This window comes from Erigeron canadensis, chromosome 7, assembly GCF_010389155.1.
Source record: "Erigeron canadensis isolate Cc75 chromosome 7, C_canadensis_v1, whole genome shotgun sequence".
Taxonomy (NCBI): domain Eukaryota; kingdom Viridiplantae; phylum Streptophyta; class Magnoliopsida; order Asterales; family Asteraceae; genus Erigeron; species Erigeron canadensis.
In genome coordinates, this window is record NC_057767.1 from 38,562,359 (window position 1) to 38,578,992 (window position 16,634).

General features: G+C 34.7%; 1 protein-coding gene across 1 annotated transcript; it reads left to right on the forward strand.

The window, feature by feature from the left end:
* Positions 1-5,781: 5,781 nt before the first annotated feature.
* Positions 5,782-10,300, forward strand: LOC122609512 (coronatine-insensitive protein 1-like). Its single transcript, XM_043782551.1, has 6 exons — positions 5,782-5,871; positions 5,973-6,027; positions 7,028-7,558; positions 7,888-8,011; positions 9,380-9,535; positions 9,661-10,300. The coding sequence occupies exons 1-6, from the start codon at positions 5,782-5,784 to the stop codon at positions 10,298-10,300; spliced, it is 1,596 nt and encodes a 531-aa protein (XP_043638486.1).
* The last annotated feature ends 6,334 nt before the right edge of the window (positions 10,301-16,634 follow it).

Sequence of the window (16,634 nt, forward strand, 5' to 3'; positions counted from 1 at the left end):
ATCAAGATGACCAATGTTTTTTGCTAGAAAGGTGTCCTAATTTGGAAACTCTGTATACTAATAGTGTCCATGGGAACAACATATTGCAACTTCTTGCCCGGATTTGCAAGAATTTGAAAGTAATAAAGATTTATGCTGATGAGTGTGTCTCAGACAAGGGTCTGATTACACTGGCACACGGATGCCTTCAACTGGAAGATATACGTATCAATCTCGAAGATATCTCAGAAGAAGCCCTAGGGTTTCTAGGAGCTCATTTAAAGAACCTGAAACAGTTCCATATGACTTCTTTCGACATGAATAAAAGAACTTCAATTCCAGCTGAAGGGATCCGCACTCTGCTAATTGGTTGCACCAAACTTGAAAAGCTAAGTATCAACTTTGTTCACCGACGTTTGACCTGTTTGGGTATGGAATATATCGGGAAATATGGTCATGAGTTAAGACATCTCTCTCTTAGCTTTACAGGAATACGTGGACTTAAGAAGTTACCGAAAGGGTGCTCAAAATTACAAACGCTGAGAATAAAGGATTCCAAGTTTAGCAAGGAAAAAGGTATAAACTTTTTGTTCAATAATATAACTTTGCTAAGGTACATATACATTTGGAATGAGAGAGAGCAGCAGTATTTGATAAAGACTGATCCAGATTTTGAACAAATGCTTCTCTAACTTTGGGAAGATATATTTTTGATTCAATTTTAGTAATTTGCCTTTCATTCTTAGGGTCATTGTTATTATTTAATTGTTAGATAATGCTATGAAAAGCCTTATCTTGAATGATTAAAAAGAGACCAAATACGTTTGGAAACTCTGTGTGTGTATATTTTATTTTCCTTCCATATACTCTTTCTTTCAAATACTATGGTTTCAGAAACTCTTTATTTTGACACCGGGTTTTACTGATTATCGTATGCCGTTGACATATTGATCTTTATCTTTACCTTTCCAGATTTATGGTTTAAGGACAATTACTATAAGTAATGAGTTATGAGCTTCTGTTTAAAACTAGTTCTGTTATAGGTCAAAAGAAACTAGATTTGGTTGACCCATATACAGTTTTTGACTAGGAAAATTTTATTCAGCACCGTTGAGGGAAAACACATCCAGAATACGCTTAACTTCCTTTTGAAACACATCAGGGTGCTATGAATAAGAAGGTTCTGTCATAAAAGTGAAGGACTCTGTTTTTGGTATTTAACAACCATTGACTAACCTTAAATCGTATCATGCTGTGCAGTGAAATATGCAGAACAGAATCTATTTAACGATATCGTTCACTTACACTTCAGTGGGTTGTTGTGCGCGCTGACATTAGCTCATATTTTATTTATCCACTTTGTTTATGAAGCTTTCGTGGCTCTCGTGTCTATAAAATGTGTATATTATTAAGTCTGCTCCCCTGTTTGAAATGAAAATTTGTTCTGTTTGCCTCTTGCAACACTTTTATTTTATGTTAACTCTAGACTTTTTTGTTGTTGCAAGTTGTTTGACACTAAATTGAGAAGCATTGAAGTATACCTTGCTTTAGTGAAAATCTTAACTTTTTGTGAGCACTGCAAAACTTGATGGATGATTCACTTTGATATACTGGTAGAACCCTTAGACAAGGTTAGGCTCAAAAAGGAGTAACAGAGTGAGAAAGAGAGAGAAACACTGACTTTTTGCCCCTCAAATTTCTTCGTATTTTGAACATTTATACTAAAAAAGGATGACTCCTACTAAAATTCAAACAAGTATTTAAACATAAAGTGCAAAACCACGAGTTCGAATTTCATGCAGGAACGCAAAAGTAAGTGGGATCCTAATTAACTGCCGGTACTGAAAGACCATATTGTGACTAGGCTTGTATAGTTGTATCATATAGTTTTGGGTGCTTCTCATGTAAGCAGAGTTCACTTAGATTCTTGATATGTAGTCATTAATTTTCTAATGAAAAAACGATGTAGATTTGCTTTTTCGGTTAGTCATTTGGTTAGCCTCATTTTTGTGGTTCCAACATTCTTTATCACTTTAATCTTGTATGTATATGAAAAAGCCAAAGAACGTGATTTTGCATGTGGTCAAGCACAATTGTATTAAGGGAGATAAAGGATAACCAAGTTTGGAGATGGTGGTTTTGTGAGTAGGATGTCGAAGTTGAGACATACTAATGGACTGGACCGGTTAGGAAAAATAGGTCGGCGCACCAGTTCACGATTGATGGAGCCATATATTGGAAGCCTGATTTGGCCCGTCAATTGTTCTACAGGTCTAAAGTGGTTTGGTCCCCCAAGTGGACCAGTTTTGCCATCAACCAAGATCTTGTGTCACGTTTAGACAAATTGTAAGTTTGTGAGGAATTGTATGAATATTCACCACCGGTTCGGTTTTGTTTAGGACCAGACTTGACTAGACCAGACCAGACCAGACCAGACCAGACCAGGAACCAACTATTAAAGAAGTAGAAAACCAGGATCAAACGGAAACCAGTTTTTGTTAAGAAATCTAGAACCAAACTGAATACACTCCTTTCTGGTTTGATCTTGCTAGGTAAAATTCACGTTTTTTGGGCTTTCGTCTGTCAGCCCATAACTAAGTTATTGATATAAATAGCATGAGAAAGACGAAGCGGCCTGCAAACCTAACTTTTGTAACAAAACCCACCCAACCTCAATTCCTCACAGTTTTATCATAGCATGAGAAAGACGAAGCTCCAATTCAGGTTTAGTAAAATTGTAATCAAAATTTAATCGTTCCACAAGTAAGTCTCGATCCATTTTCCCTTAATTAAAATTCCTCAGTACTAGCTCTTTTTACCTTTATTAGAGTTATTATAGTTTTAAGTTATTGTCCATTAGAAAGAAAGAAAGATATGGACCACATTGTGTCTAATTGTGTTATACGTTATGTATACGATGGTGATGACCGGAAGTCATTTTCGTTAGTTTGTCGTGAATGGTATGAGCTTGATTCTCTGACCCGTGAAGAACTAACTGTCCAACTGTTTTACGCCACCACACTGTCGTCTCGTTTGTCAAAACGATTCCCTTTTCTTAAATCCCTAACGCTAAAGGGATTGAAGTACTTTCGTGCTTTAGATGAACCGCTTTTAGACATCACTGTTTGGATGAAAGAACTTGTTACTTCCTTTGATTACTTGGAAAATCTTGATCTTCGTTATGTGATAAAGGAACACGCATCATACTTGGGTGGAACTCTAATGTTGTGGATGTGATGGTTTTGTCTCAAACCAGCCAGGTAATGCATGTGCAACTTGTGTTCAAAGTCGATAAAAAAGTTTTATTTTGCTCTTTTGTCTATGCCAAAAATCATTACCAACAAAGAAGAGAGTTATGGGCGAATTTGTGTATACATAGGCAGTTTGTTGGAATCATGCCATGGGTGGTTTTGGGTGACTTTAACGCGTCGTTGAATCTTGAGGATAATTTTTTTGGTTGGTCGCACATACATATTGGTATGAGAGAGTTCAAGGAGTATGTGGAAAATATTGAAGTCTCGGACATTAATGGTTCTGGTCTTCATTATACATGGACTCAGAAACCAAAAAAGGGAGTGGGAATTTTGAAAAAAATTGATCGAGTAATGGGGAAATGTATCATTTATTGATGCGTTTCCGTCCTCTTAGGCCGTCTTCCAACCATACAGGGTTTCTGATCACACCCCATGTGTGCTGAAGTTGCCTACGATCAAGAGAACTCAGCCAAGACCTTTCAAGTTTGCTAATTTTCTGGTTTCAAAGGATAGGTTTAAGGCTGAGGTTGAGCATGAGTGGGGACAGCAAGTAAGTGGCAATTGTATGTTTCGTGTGGTGAAAAAACTGAAAGCCATCAAAGCACCCATGAGAAAACTATTATATGAACAAGGTAACTTGCATGAAAGGGTGTTATCATTACGCAAGGAACTTGATCAATTGCAAATGGACATTGATTATGATCCTTCTAATGCACTTTTACGTGAAAAAGAGACCAAATGCATGCAAGATTTCAAGAATGCGTCTTATGATGAGGAATCTTTTCTAAAACAGAAGGCGAAAATAGAATGGTAGTAAGCAGGAGATTCTAATACAGCTTTTTTTCACAATTCACTAAAAAGTAAGAATCATAAATGCAGAATTGAGCTGATTAAGGACGTACATGGGAAAACATTTGAAGGGGGGCTGTTATAGACGCTTTGGTAACTCATTACCAACAATTCCTTGGAGTTGAAAGTCCAACAATTCCATTGTGAGCTTCTGGTTTATTTAATAAAACCCTTGATTCTCAAAAAGCTAACCATATGGTCCGAGATGTTACCGTTGATGAAATAAAAGAAGTTATGTTCTCTATTGGAGATAACAAGGCACCTGGACCTGACGGGTTCTCCTCCGCTTTTTTCAAGTACTCTTGGGATGTGGTAGGAAAGGAGGTTAGTATGGCGATCCAAGACTTTTTCAGTCATGGGCGACTACTCCAGGAGGTAAATTACACTTTTATTGCACTACTTCCTAAGGTGTCAACTCCTCCTAATGTGACGGATTATCGTCCTATTTTTTGTTGTAATGTTTTATACAAATGTATTAGCAAGATTATTACAAATAGAATTAAAGGAGCTTTGGATGACCTTGTAAGCATAAATCAATCGGCATTTGTTCCTAGAAGGAAAATCTCGAACAATATACTTTTAACGCAGGAACTTATGCATAACTATCATCTAGATCGAGGACCCCCCAGATGTGCATTCAAAGTGGACATTCAAAAGGCTTATGATACAGTTAGTTGGAACTTTATGCGTGATGTTCTTGCTGGCTTTGGTTTTCATCCTAAAATGGTGAATTGGATCATGGAATGTGTTACTACTGCCTCTTTTTCACTTTCTGTCAACGGTAATATTCATGGCTACTTTAAAGGAAAAAGGGGACTCAGGTAAGGGGATCCAATGTCACCATACTTATTTACCCTTGTTATGGAGGTTCTCTCACTGCTTCTTCAACGGGCTGTGGAAGAATGCAACGAATTTCGGTTTCACGCTTTCTGTGAAAAACAAAAGATTATTAATGTTTGTTTTGCAGATGATTTGTTTTTGTTTGCACGTGGAGAAGCTAAATCGGTTAAACTCATTATGGAAGTGTTGGAAGAGTTCAAGAAATCTTCAGGTTTGGTTCCGAGTGTTTTGAAAAGTATTGTGTTCTTCAGTAACGTACCTGACCATACAAAACAGGCCATTCTTACTATCATGCCCTTTGATGAAGGCAAGCTGCCGGTTCGTTACCTTGGTGTACCTCTTGTTTCCACAAAATTGATTTATAAAGATTGTAAAGTACTCGTTGAGTGATTGGAGAAACGTATTGAAGATTGGAAAACTAAGTTTTTATCTTTCACGGGTAGATTGCAACTAATTAATTTGGTTCTATCCTCTTTGCATGTTTATTGGGCCTCGGTTTTCTTTCTTCCAACCCGAATTGTTAACGATTTGGAGCATAAAATGAGGTTGTTTTTATGGGGGCACGGCTCAAAGGGTAAAGTTAAATCTAAGGTAGCTTGGAACTCAGTGTGTCTTCCTAAATATGAAGGAGGGTTGGGAATTCGCAGAATTGGGGATGTGAATAAGTCATTAATGGCTGTTCATATATGGAGTATTCTTACTAAAAGGCGATCGTTATGGGTGGATTGGATCTATAATTATAAACTTAAAGGTCGTAGTTTTTGGGATACTGCACATAATGGAAACATGAGCTGGGGGTAAAGGAAGTTGTTGAAAATTCGTGAGAGTATTCGCCCCTATATATGGAGCATCATCGGTAATGGGAGGGACACTCGAGTATGGAGCAACATATGGTGCCAACAAAGTCCCCTTAATCGATTCATTTCTCCAAGAAACATTGCTCGTGCCGGTTTTAACTTGAACTCAAAGGTTGCTGATCTTGTTCAGGATGGAGAGTGGTTATGGCCTTAAGCATGGAATGATCTTTATCCGGTTCTTTTAAACATTCAGGTTCCTCATATTCTTCCTGATAAACCTGATTTGCTTACTTGGCATATTTCTGAAGGTAAGAACCCTCGATTTTCGGCAAGTGTCGTATGGGATACAATTCGCTTAAGACAAGATGAGGTATCGTGGGTAAACATTGTTTGGTTTCATAATTGCATTCCCAGACATGCGTTTCATTTGTGGTTAGTTATTAGGAATAAATTAAAAACTCAAGATAGGATGAAACATTGGGAAGTTGGGAGCTTGTATAATCTCAACTTAATGTGTTGCCCATTATGCCCAAACTGGTGTGGACTCTCGAGATCACCTTTTTTTCCGGTGTTCCTTTTCCATGGAGGTTTGGAATTTAATCAGACATTTGGCGCATATGCAACAAATTGATGGAAAATGGATTTTGATTGTAAGTCATCTTTTGTCATTGTCAAAGAGGAAATCTGCATCGAGCATCATAAGTAGATTGGTGGTGGCAGCAGCGACATACTTCATTTGGCAAGAAAGAAATGCAAGATTGTTTTCGAACGAGACTCGAAGTGCTCACCAGATTCGAGACTTGATTGTGGCTACCACTAGATTGAAGATTCTAACTATCAAATTCAAAGAAAAGTCCAGCAATATGCTTGTTTTGAAGACGTGGAAGATGCACCAATGTGCACCTTATGATGGAAGAGATTTATGATGGAAGAGATGAACATGGCTAATGTATAGTTGGTAAGATTGCATTGGATATCTATGTTTCTTTTGATTATGTAGTGCAAGTATATGGTTTTTCTTGCTACTAGTCTTAGCTAGTTGTCTACATGTATATGGCATGTCATATACATGAGTTAATGTGTTATTCACTCACATTACCTGTACGAAGCACCGATTTGTTGTTATAATAGAATCATCGGGGTAACCTTTTACCCAAAAAAAAGTTGAGGATGAGAATCTGGAGCTGTTGGCCAAAACCCGTGGAAAACAACTTAAGACATTGAAAATATATAAATGTGATAAGTTTTCCACGGACGGATTAAAGCTTATATGCCACCATTGCATTAATCTGATAACTTTGTTTTTAGGAAGTAATCAGATCATTATTAAAGACGCAGAATGGTTACACGAGCTGGCTTTGCATAATACCTGTATCGAGTACTTGATATTTTTCTACCAGGTTATTGAGTTTGATGTGAATGATCTGACACTTCTTGCAAAGAATTGCAGTCAATCTTTGAAACATGTGAAGATAACCAGCAAATTTAGTACTGTGGATCTTAGAGATTTCTTTAACTCGGCTGTTATGTTTAAAGATTTTCTTGGTTTTCGCCATGGTGCCAAGACGGAGGACTACACTGGTTTCGAATATCCTCCAAATATGAAGTATATGTGGTTTGAACGTCACACTTTGAAAGATGAACTTGGACTCATTGTTCCTTTTGCGCATCAACTAATAAAGCTGGGGCTTTTAGATGTGAAAAAAGATGACCAATGCTTTTTATTAGAAAAGTGTCCTAATTTGGAATCTTTGTATATTAGTAGTGTTCATGGGTACAACATATTGCAACTTCTTGCCCGGATTTGCAAGAATTTGAAAGTAATAAAGATTTATGATAGTGAGTGTGTGCGGACAAGGGTCTGATTACACTGGCAAAGGGATGCCTTCAACTGGAACAAATACATATCAGACTCAAAGATATTACAGAAGAGGCACTGGGTTGTGTAGGAGCTCATTTGAAGAACCTGCGAAGCTTCCATTTGACTTCGAGAGCCGTGAATAAAAGAACTTTAATTCCAGCTAAAGGGATCCGAGCTCTGCTAACTGGTTGTACCAAACTTGAAAAACTACGTATCAACTTTGTTCACAGATGTTTGACCTGTTTGGGTATGGAATATATCGGGAGATATGGTCATGAGTTAAGACATCTCTCTCTTACCTTTACAGGAAAACCTGGACTTAAGAAGTTACGGAAAGGGTGCCCAAATTTACAAACACTAAGAATAAAGGATTCCAAGTTTAGCAAGGAAAAAGCTATAAACTATTTGTTCAATAATATAACTTCGCTAAGGTACGTATACATTTGGAATGAGAAAGAGGAGCAGTATTTGACAAAGACTCGTCCGGATTTTGAACAAATGCTTCTCTAACTTTGGGAAGACATTTTTTATTCCATTTTAGTAATTCGCCTTTTATTCTTAGGGTCATTGTTTTTATTTAATTGTTACATCATGCTATGAAAAGCCTTATCTTGAATGAGAAAAACAGACCATGTATGTTTGGAAACTCTGTGTATGTATATTTTATTTTCCTTCCATATACTCTTTTGTTTCAGAAACTCTTTATTTTGACATCAGGTTTTACTGATTATCGTATGCCGTTGACATATTGATCTTTACCTTTCTAAATTTATGATATCTGCTAAGTAATGAGTACCTAGACTTTCTGCTTTAAACTTGTTTTGTTATGGGTCAAATTTAACCAGATTTGGTTGACCTATTCCTATCGCGTATATTCAATGAAATTTTTTATATAATTTCAAAAGTCTAAATACTACTATATACACGGTTGACTAAAATTATTGATGAGAAGCTAGCGGCAAACCTAAATTTTTTTTCTCCAAACCCTCGCTGCGTACGTACATAATTTTATTATAAAAGTTATTGGTGAGATATATTGGTGCTATATATCTGATCGATCCACATACATTATGTAAGTCTCTATTTTCTCATCATTAAATCTCCCCGGCCACTCTCTTTATTAAAGTATTATAGTTTGAGTTACAATTAATTAATAAATAATGGCGTTAAAAAGAAAGAAAGAAAGAACGACATGTATGGACCACACTGTGTTTAGTTGTGTTATACGTTACTTACACGATGGTGATGACCGGAATTCGTTATCATTAGTTTGTCGTGAATGGTATGAGTTTGATTCTCTGACCAGTGAAAAACTAACCGTCCAACTGTTTTACGCCACCACACTGTCGCCTCGTTTGTCCAAACGTTTCCCTTTTCTTAAATCCCTATCGCTAGTGGGATTGGAGTACTTACTTGTTTTAGATGAACCGCGTTTAGATATCACTATTTGGATTAAAGAAATTGTTACTACCTTTGATTACTTGGAAGATCTTGCACTCAGTTATGTGCAAGTTGGGGATGACAATCTGGAGCTGCTGGCCAATACCCGTGGTAAACAACTTAGGCGATTCTGGATTAATGAATGTGATAAGTTTTCCACTGACGGATTAAAGCGTATATGTCACCATTGCATTAATCTGACAACTTTGTGGTTACAAAATAATCGGATCATTATTAAAGATGCAGAATGGTTGCACGAGCTGGCTTTGCATAATACCTGTATTGAGAAGCTGATGTTTTTTCGGCCCGGTTATTGAGTTTGATATGAATGATCTCACACTTCTTGCAAAGAATTGCAGTCAATCTTTGAAATGTGTGAACATAACCTGCGAATTTAGTACTGTGGATTTTAAAGATTTTTTTAACTCTGCTGTTATGTTAGAAGCTTTCGGTGGTTGTAACAATAGTGCCATGACGGAGGACTACGCTGGTTTCAAATATCCACCAAATATGAAGTATATTTTTTTGAAGGTCGCGCTTTGAAAGATGAACTTGGACTCGTCGTCCCTTTTGCGCATCAACTAATACATCTGGAGCTTTATGATACAACACAAGCTGACCAATGTATTCTGCTTGAAAGGTGTCCTAATTTAGAAACTCTTTGTGCGGATAATATTTATGGGAACAAGGGATTGCAACTTCTTGCCCAGTTTTGCAAGAATTTGCGAAGAATTGAGATTTATAAAAAGCATGTGTCGGAGAAGGGTCTCATTACACTGGCACAGGGATGCCTTCAACTGGAAGAAATTCGCATCAAACTCAAAGATATCTCAGAAGAGGCACTGGTGTATTTAGGAGCTCATTTAAAGAACTTGCAAAGCTTCGATATGACTTCTCTCGGCAGGAATAAAAGAACTGATCATATTCCAGCGGAAGGGATCCGAGCTCTGCTAATTGGTTGCGCCGAACTTCAAGAGCTAATTATCAACCTTGATCACAAACGTTTGAACCCAGTGGGTATGCGATATATCGGGAAATATGGTTGTGAGTTAAGACATCTCTCTCTTAACTTTACAGGAATACCCAGACTTAAGAAGTTATCAAAAGGGTGCCCAAAATTACGAGTGTTGAAGATTAAGGATTGCGAGTCTATCAAGGAAGAAGATTTAAGTTTGGTGTTGAATAATATAACTTCGTTAAGGTACATATACGCTTGGAATGAGAAATACAGGCAGTATTTAGCAACGACTCATCCAGATTTTGAACAAGTACTTCTCTAACTTTGGAAAGACATCTTTTTAATTCATTTTTAGTGATTTGCCTTTCATTCTTAGGAAGATTTGTTGATTTTTTTATTTTCCTTCCATACATTCTTTGTATCAGACTATGGTTTCGTTGTGTATGTTATGGGGCACACCTTCCTAGTCTAACATTGGGTTTTATTGATTTATTGTTGTACGTCGTTGACATGTTGATCTTTACCTTTCTAAATTTCTGGCTTAAGGATATCTGCTATAAGCTAAGTAAACGGCTTCTGTTTGAAACTAGTTGTGTTATGGGTCAGAATTAAGCAAATCTAGCTAGGTGATATTATTCAGCCCATTTGAGGTAAAACACAGCCCAAACGTGAATCCATTTTCAAGTAAATCAGTCGTGTCTCTTTTCTTTGTTTACTATCTTTGCTTGGCTAATGCACATCAGACCACTCAGCTTATATGCGGGCTGTAAGATGAATTATCCAGAAAAGAGGCAAAACTGTTAAGCTTCTGATGTATTTTTTGAAAGACTTGGGCTATTATGATAAAAGAATTCTCCTTATAATCTTATGCAACTATAAGTCTTTGGAATCCTATATGCCCATTTGTCCAAAGTACATCAAAGCAGATACTATCAACAAATTCAAGAAACTTCTGTTCAAAAGGTGAAGGACTCCGTTTATTGTTTTTCTCTTGGTATACGTCTGTTAGTTTCTAACCACTGTTGACTGACCTTAAATCGTATCACACTGTGCAGTGAAGATGCAGAACAGAATCTATTTAGCAACATCATTATTTACACATCAGTAGGTTGCAAGTTGGATGACACTGAACTTGATGGAAGATTTACTTTAGTATTTGATGTATGGAATGCTCTACATAGATTCACTCTTTCCATCTATTACAGGTTTTAGGTTAATTTAGTTATATAGTGTAACCAGGATAAAATCGGAATGCGCGCCACCTAAGCATTTAATCGAGTTGCAGGTCAATACAATCTGATGCTATAGTTTTGGCAGACGCATTTGGGTGCTTCTCATGTAAGCTGAGTTCACTTAGCTTCTTGATATGTTGTCATTAATTTCCCAATGCATTTCTACGTTGGTAACTTCATGTGCAAATATTCTCGGCCCCCATTCTATTGAAAAAAGGATGTTGATTTGCTTTGTAGGTAACCATTAATCCATGAAAAGCCAAAGAACATAATTATGCAAATGGTCAAACAGAATCTTATTGAGGGACGTACATAATAACCCAATTGTATTGATTTTCCACTTAGTCTATTTATTTAGTGTGGCAGGTATGAAATTTGGGCTTCAATTTTACATCTCTTCTGTTGTAACCCGAATTCATTCTGTTGCAGATGTTGGCTCAGCTCCTATTATCTCTAGGGGCCAATTCAAATAATAATAATGATCTGATTATATAGGCAAAGACAATGTACGTTGTTAAATTAGTTATTGTAATGGTGACATATACTGCTTTAATCCATTCTGTGGAAAACTTATCACATTTTTAATCGCCAATTTTGTTTACTACGGGTCTTGGCCAAGAGCTCTAGATCCTGATCCCCAACTTCTGTATTAGTAAGATAAAGTTCTTCCAAGTAATCAAACGTAGTAATGATTTTTTCAATCCAAACAGTGACGTCCATAAGCAGTTGATCTGAATCACGAAACTTCAATCCTGTTAAAATTAAGCGCTTGATTTAGACAAACCAGGCGACAGTGAGGCAGCTTAATGCAGTTAGACAATTAAGCATAATGTCCATATCTTTCTTTATTTCTTTCTAATTACAATAAAAAGAATAATGTCCACAAATTGTTATTAGAATTTGAGTCAACGTTATATGCATCTCTAACATATATATCAAATCTTCAATATCAAATAACAATCTGTGGATTCATCTGATTAATGACTTTAAATATGAAACATAACAGGAATTAACCACTTTCAACACTTATAAATCAAAAGGTTCGGCCTTGATGTTGATATATCCAATGCATTGTCTTGCTTTAAGTAAACATTCTCAAACTCCACCCCTCCATTATTTAGATGCCTTATCCCAATTATACTAGCAGAATCTAAAAATAAAATCACTGAGATATATCATTGTCTTTTTCACAATTTGTGTTTAAAAAATAAAACAAAAAACATACGTACATTTAGCTCTATGCGCACATTGGCCCGGCCTGGTCCTTGATCATTTTGTATACGTCCTACGAAAAACAAGATGAAACGAGACCTAGTAAACACGTTATCTTGCACTCATATTTTTATTCGTTAAACACTACTATAATAAAACTCTATCCAATTGATCACTCCAAAGTTATACCTAGTAGAGGTTCGAACCTAAAAACTGTTACAAAAATCATAAAAACTTAACCACTTGAAAGAATATTTAAAAACTTCCCGGAAAAGGAAATGAAATCTATATAGCTTGAAGACCTATAAATCAACCTATGTTACATATGAATGAAGCCAAACTAAATCTTAGACCAACCACCGACTTGGGGACACAAGTCATGTATGAATAGTAGGCATGTTTTGTATATAAAACCATGGTCTGTGGGTCCATATTATTCTAGCACGTTCATGCTTGCTCATATTAATAAAGGCTTTGCATTTGTATGTGTCAAAAGAAAATATATGTAGGCCAAAGGTTCTCAATTGTTTTGTCCTCCTACATTCATACCCTGAAATGGTGGGACACTATTTCTCCCTCTTACGGTCTTTACCCTTCATGTGGTTTTTGCCATGGAAGATGATAAATCTACATAATTATTAGCAATCTATAAAAAAAAAAAATTATATATTTTAATGCACAGTTTACAACTACGTAAAGCATATATTGTTATGGGCGACTAATTTGTCATGCATTATGTAAACCAAAATAATAACCTATAGTTCAAATAATGTTTTTGAAAAGAATATAATTTTTTAAATGAATTGAAATTTATAAAACTAAAATTTGAAGGAAATTTTTTTTTTTTAAAATCTAAGTGATAAATTCTTCTCGTACCCTAAAGAATGAAATTTCTATCAAATAAAATAATGTTTATATATCAACAGAATGATATTCCATCATTTTAGACAACCAAATTCGGTCTATAATATATAAGTCCAAACATATTATTAAAAGTCTAAAATCAGAGGCGGAGGTACATGGAGGTTGCCCAAGGTTCACCCCCAAGAGGCTACTTGCAATAAATTTCAAGCTTAGTATGTTAGTATTTTTATTTTAGCTCACTAGATATATATTTGTTTTGACCCAAATTTAAAGCCCCAATGCCTTATAAACTTGTATGCAGCTATATATCGTCATCAATCAATCCTTTTTGGGGAACATGGATTGACGACTCGTTTACGAACTCTTCCAACTTTGACAATGAAACTCTCTATGTATAGGATGATTCTTTCTTTGTATGTTTTTCTTGCTAACCAACGTTCAATAATTGATAAATTTGATATTTCTAAACTTTTATAATTTCTATTTTGTTATTTATGTTTATAGTTTATTATATTTGTGTATATTAAATTCAATTTGGTCATAAACTTATATATGTAAGTTTATGCTTTTCTTTTAATTAAATGTTTCTATATATAACCAAATTATTTAGTACACCATGATCAAAATCTCTGGCTCTACCACTATTTAAGATACATAAATAAAGTGATAATAAGAAAAATGAAGCATGAAATTCATGCGTCAATAATTGAGTTAATGAGGAATATATTAAGTTTATGAATTTTAGATGTATCATATATAAATATTCAACCAAAAATGTATTATCTATATATATGATTACTCTTATGTAAATGAAATATAACATTGTGTTTTTCCTTAGTTTTAAATTATTTATTATTTGTCATGTGAGTATAACATTGAACTTTTTATAATTGGTATCTTAAATTATAGTTCTTTTCTTAATTAAAGAACCATTACATCTTACTTATTCACACTAAAAAGGAAAGGAAACTACCAACGAGAAACTTTTAGGGTACGTTTGAATGTTTGATTGCGAAAAACATCTTTTATTTTTCATTTTTATTTTTGAAGAAAACATGAAAAACGGAAAATGCGTTTTAATCATAGTTTTATAAGAATATTTTTTAAGAAAACAAAAGACAATGTTTGCAAACTTTTTAATGAAAAATTTAAAATCTTTTTCTTGTTTTTCATTTTTCATTACCCAATTTTATTTGTCATCTAAAAAATATAAATCCTTTTAATCTTTTAAAAAATTAGAAACGAAAAAACATAAAATACTTTTTACAACCAAACGGAGCTTTAATACCAAAGTTTCAATGTAAAGAGTTTGAGAGTCGAGACCGAAGTCTTTAATTAACACCAAAGCTTTAATGGCTTTACATTGAATCCGGTGCAAAATTTAGTTTTGTTAGGCAAATCTTTAGGTTCCTATATATACATAATAAATATTTTCAGTTAAAGTTTAAACCTATTTTTTTCTCATTATGTGGTAATTACAAACGTGAAATTTTATTATATAAACTAAAAAAATGAATAATTAGTGGAAAGTAACAAACTCGTAGAGTCGTAGATCTTTAACAAAAGTAAACAATCAAATCACAAGACCTATCTTGCAATTTATCTTATACCTAGTAGTTCGTTGAATTCTATGGAAAACTTATAATACGAGTTGGAGGGTGATTCCTTCAAGTTACCCATTACTGAATAGTTATGTTAGGGTAATTTTTAACCCTTAGATGAAAATCAAATGTCAGATCTTTGAATCTTGACCCTTAATTTTCAATTAAGATTTAAGATTTTTTCAACTCGACTCAAGGTGGGGAAATAACTTGAGGGAATCTCTCTCTACATCGTATTACAAGTTTTCCCATAGAATTCAACAAATCACAAGGGAATCCCCTTCCATAATAGTGTTTGAAATTTTGTTTCTAAAATATATTTTGAGCTCAAAAACTATGTTTTTGGAAAAACATTTCTTTGTTTACTTTTACAAAACATTATTTTTTTCTTCTTAAAATGCTTTTTAATAACAAGTTCAAAATTTTTGCTAAAGACAAATGAAAAACATATCTTGTAATTTCATGTGTGAAGATTACGGATGGTGGATATGAATTTTATATGGTATGCGTATGTGTATCAAAACGATACAAGACGTTTTCCTTACATGCACAGATGCACTACTTCTTACAATTTTAGTGTTTAAGTGTTTGACAAATACTTGTAGACATACTTTTGGTGGTTTTGGTGTTACATAAATAAATACATACACAATTGAAAGAAAAATACGAGTAATTGATAAGAAATTTAATATATTAGTTTTTTTTATTTCCTTAAAATTTCGAGTGACAAAATAAAAAGCTGGGGTGTCAGTGAGTAAATGAAAACATGAGATGCAAAATCTTCTATGCTCTTTCAGACTCTGTCTCCTGCTTATTTTCAAAAACTGACTCACAAGAATCTTTCACTTCTTTCATATTACAGCAACCAAGAAATATTACTATGCTGTATATATTTTACTTTCATAAATAAGTACACTGAACGAATATTTTAGTTTTTATTTGTTTGATAGGTGAATTAAATTAAAATTGTTAATTGTTTGTATTTAAACAGTAGTCTTTCGTTTACACTAATAAGTAGAACTAATTGCATTTTTGGTTCCTGTGTTATCACACTTTTTGCAGGTTTGGTCTAAACTTTTCATTTGTTGCATTTTTGGTCCCAAAAGTATGCATTTTTCGCAAGAATGGTCCAATTTAACGATTCCGTTAGTTATCAACCGTTAATTTGATCATGTGCACCTCATGTGAAGGGCAATATCATCTTTCTTGTTTCTATTTAATGTATATATATATATGAGAAAATGGAGTATGTGGCTATTAGACATTCAAGCTTGAGTGTAGAACCTCTCACATACTAATTTTTTAATATATCTATAAATGTTTGGCCCCCATGCTTACCACCGATAGTCCTCCCCTACACCACCAAGAGCACATAACCACCACCACTTGGAACCCTAGCCGCCACCATATCGGACTATTGGATTTCTGGCAAGAGAAAGAAGAAGAAGAGTCGAATTGTTGGGTTTATAGCAAGAGGAAAACCCACCCACCACCACCACCTTTTCTGAATTTATCTGTACAACAACCTTGGAAACATTCACTTCCATCCGGTCCATCTTTTCTTTTATAAAATATGTATAATAGATGTAGATCTAAAAAATAAGAACAAAAATATGGAAATTTGTGTGTGTCTGTGTTTATAGATCTATGGGTGTGTGTGTTTATGGATCCGTGTATATATGAAAATTTGATGTGAGCTGAAGGTAGTGAATCCGTGGGTATGTGTGTTTACAGATCTTAGTGTGCT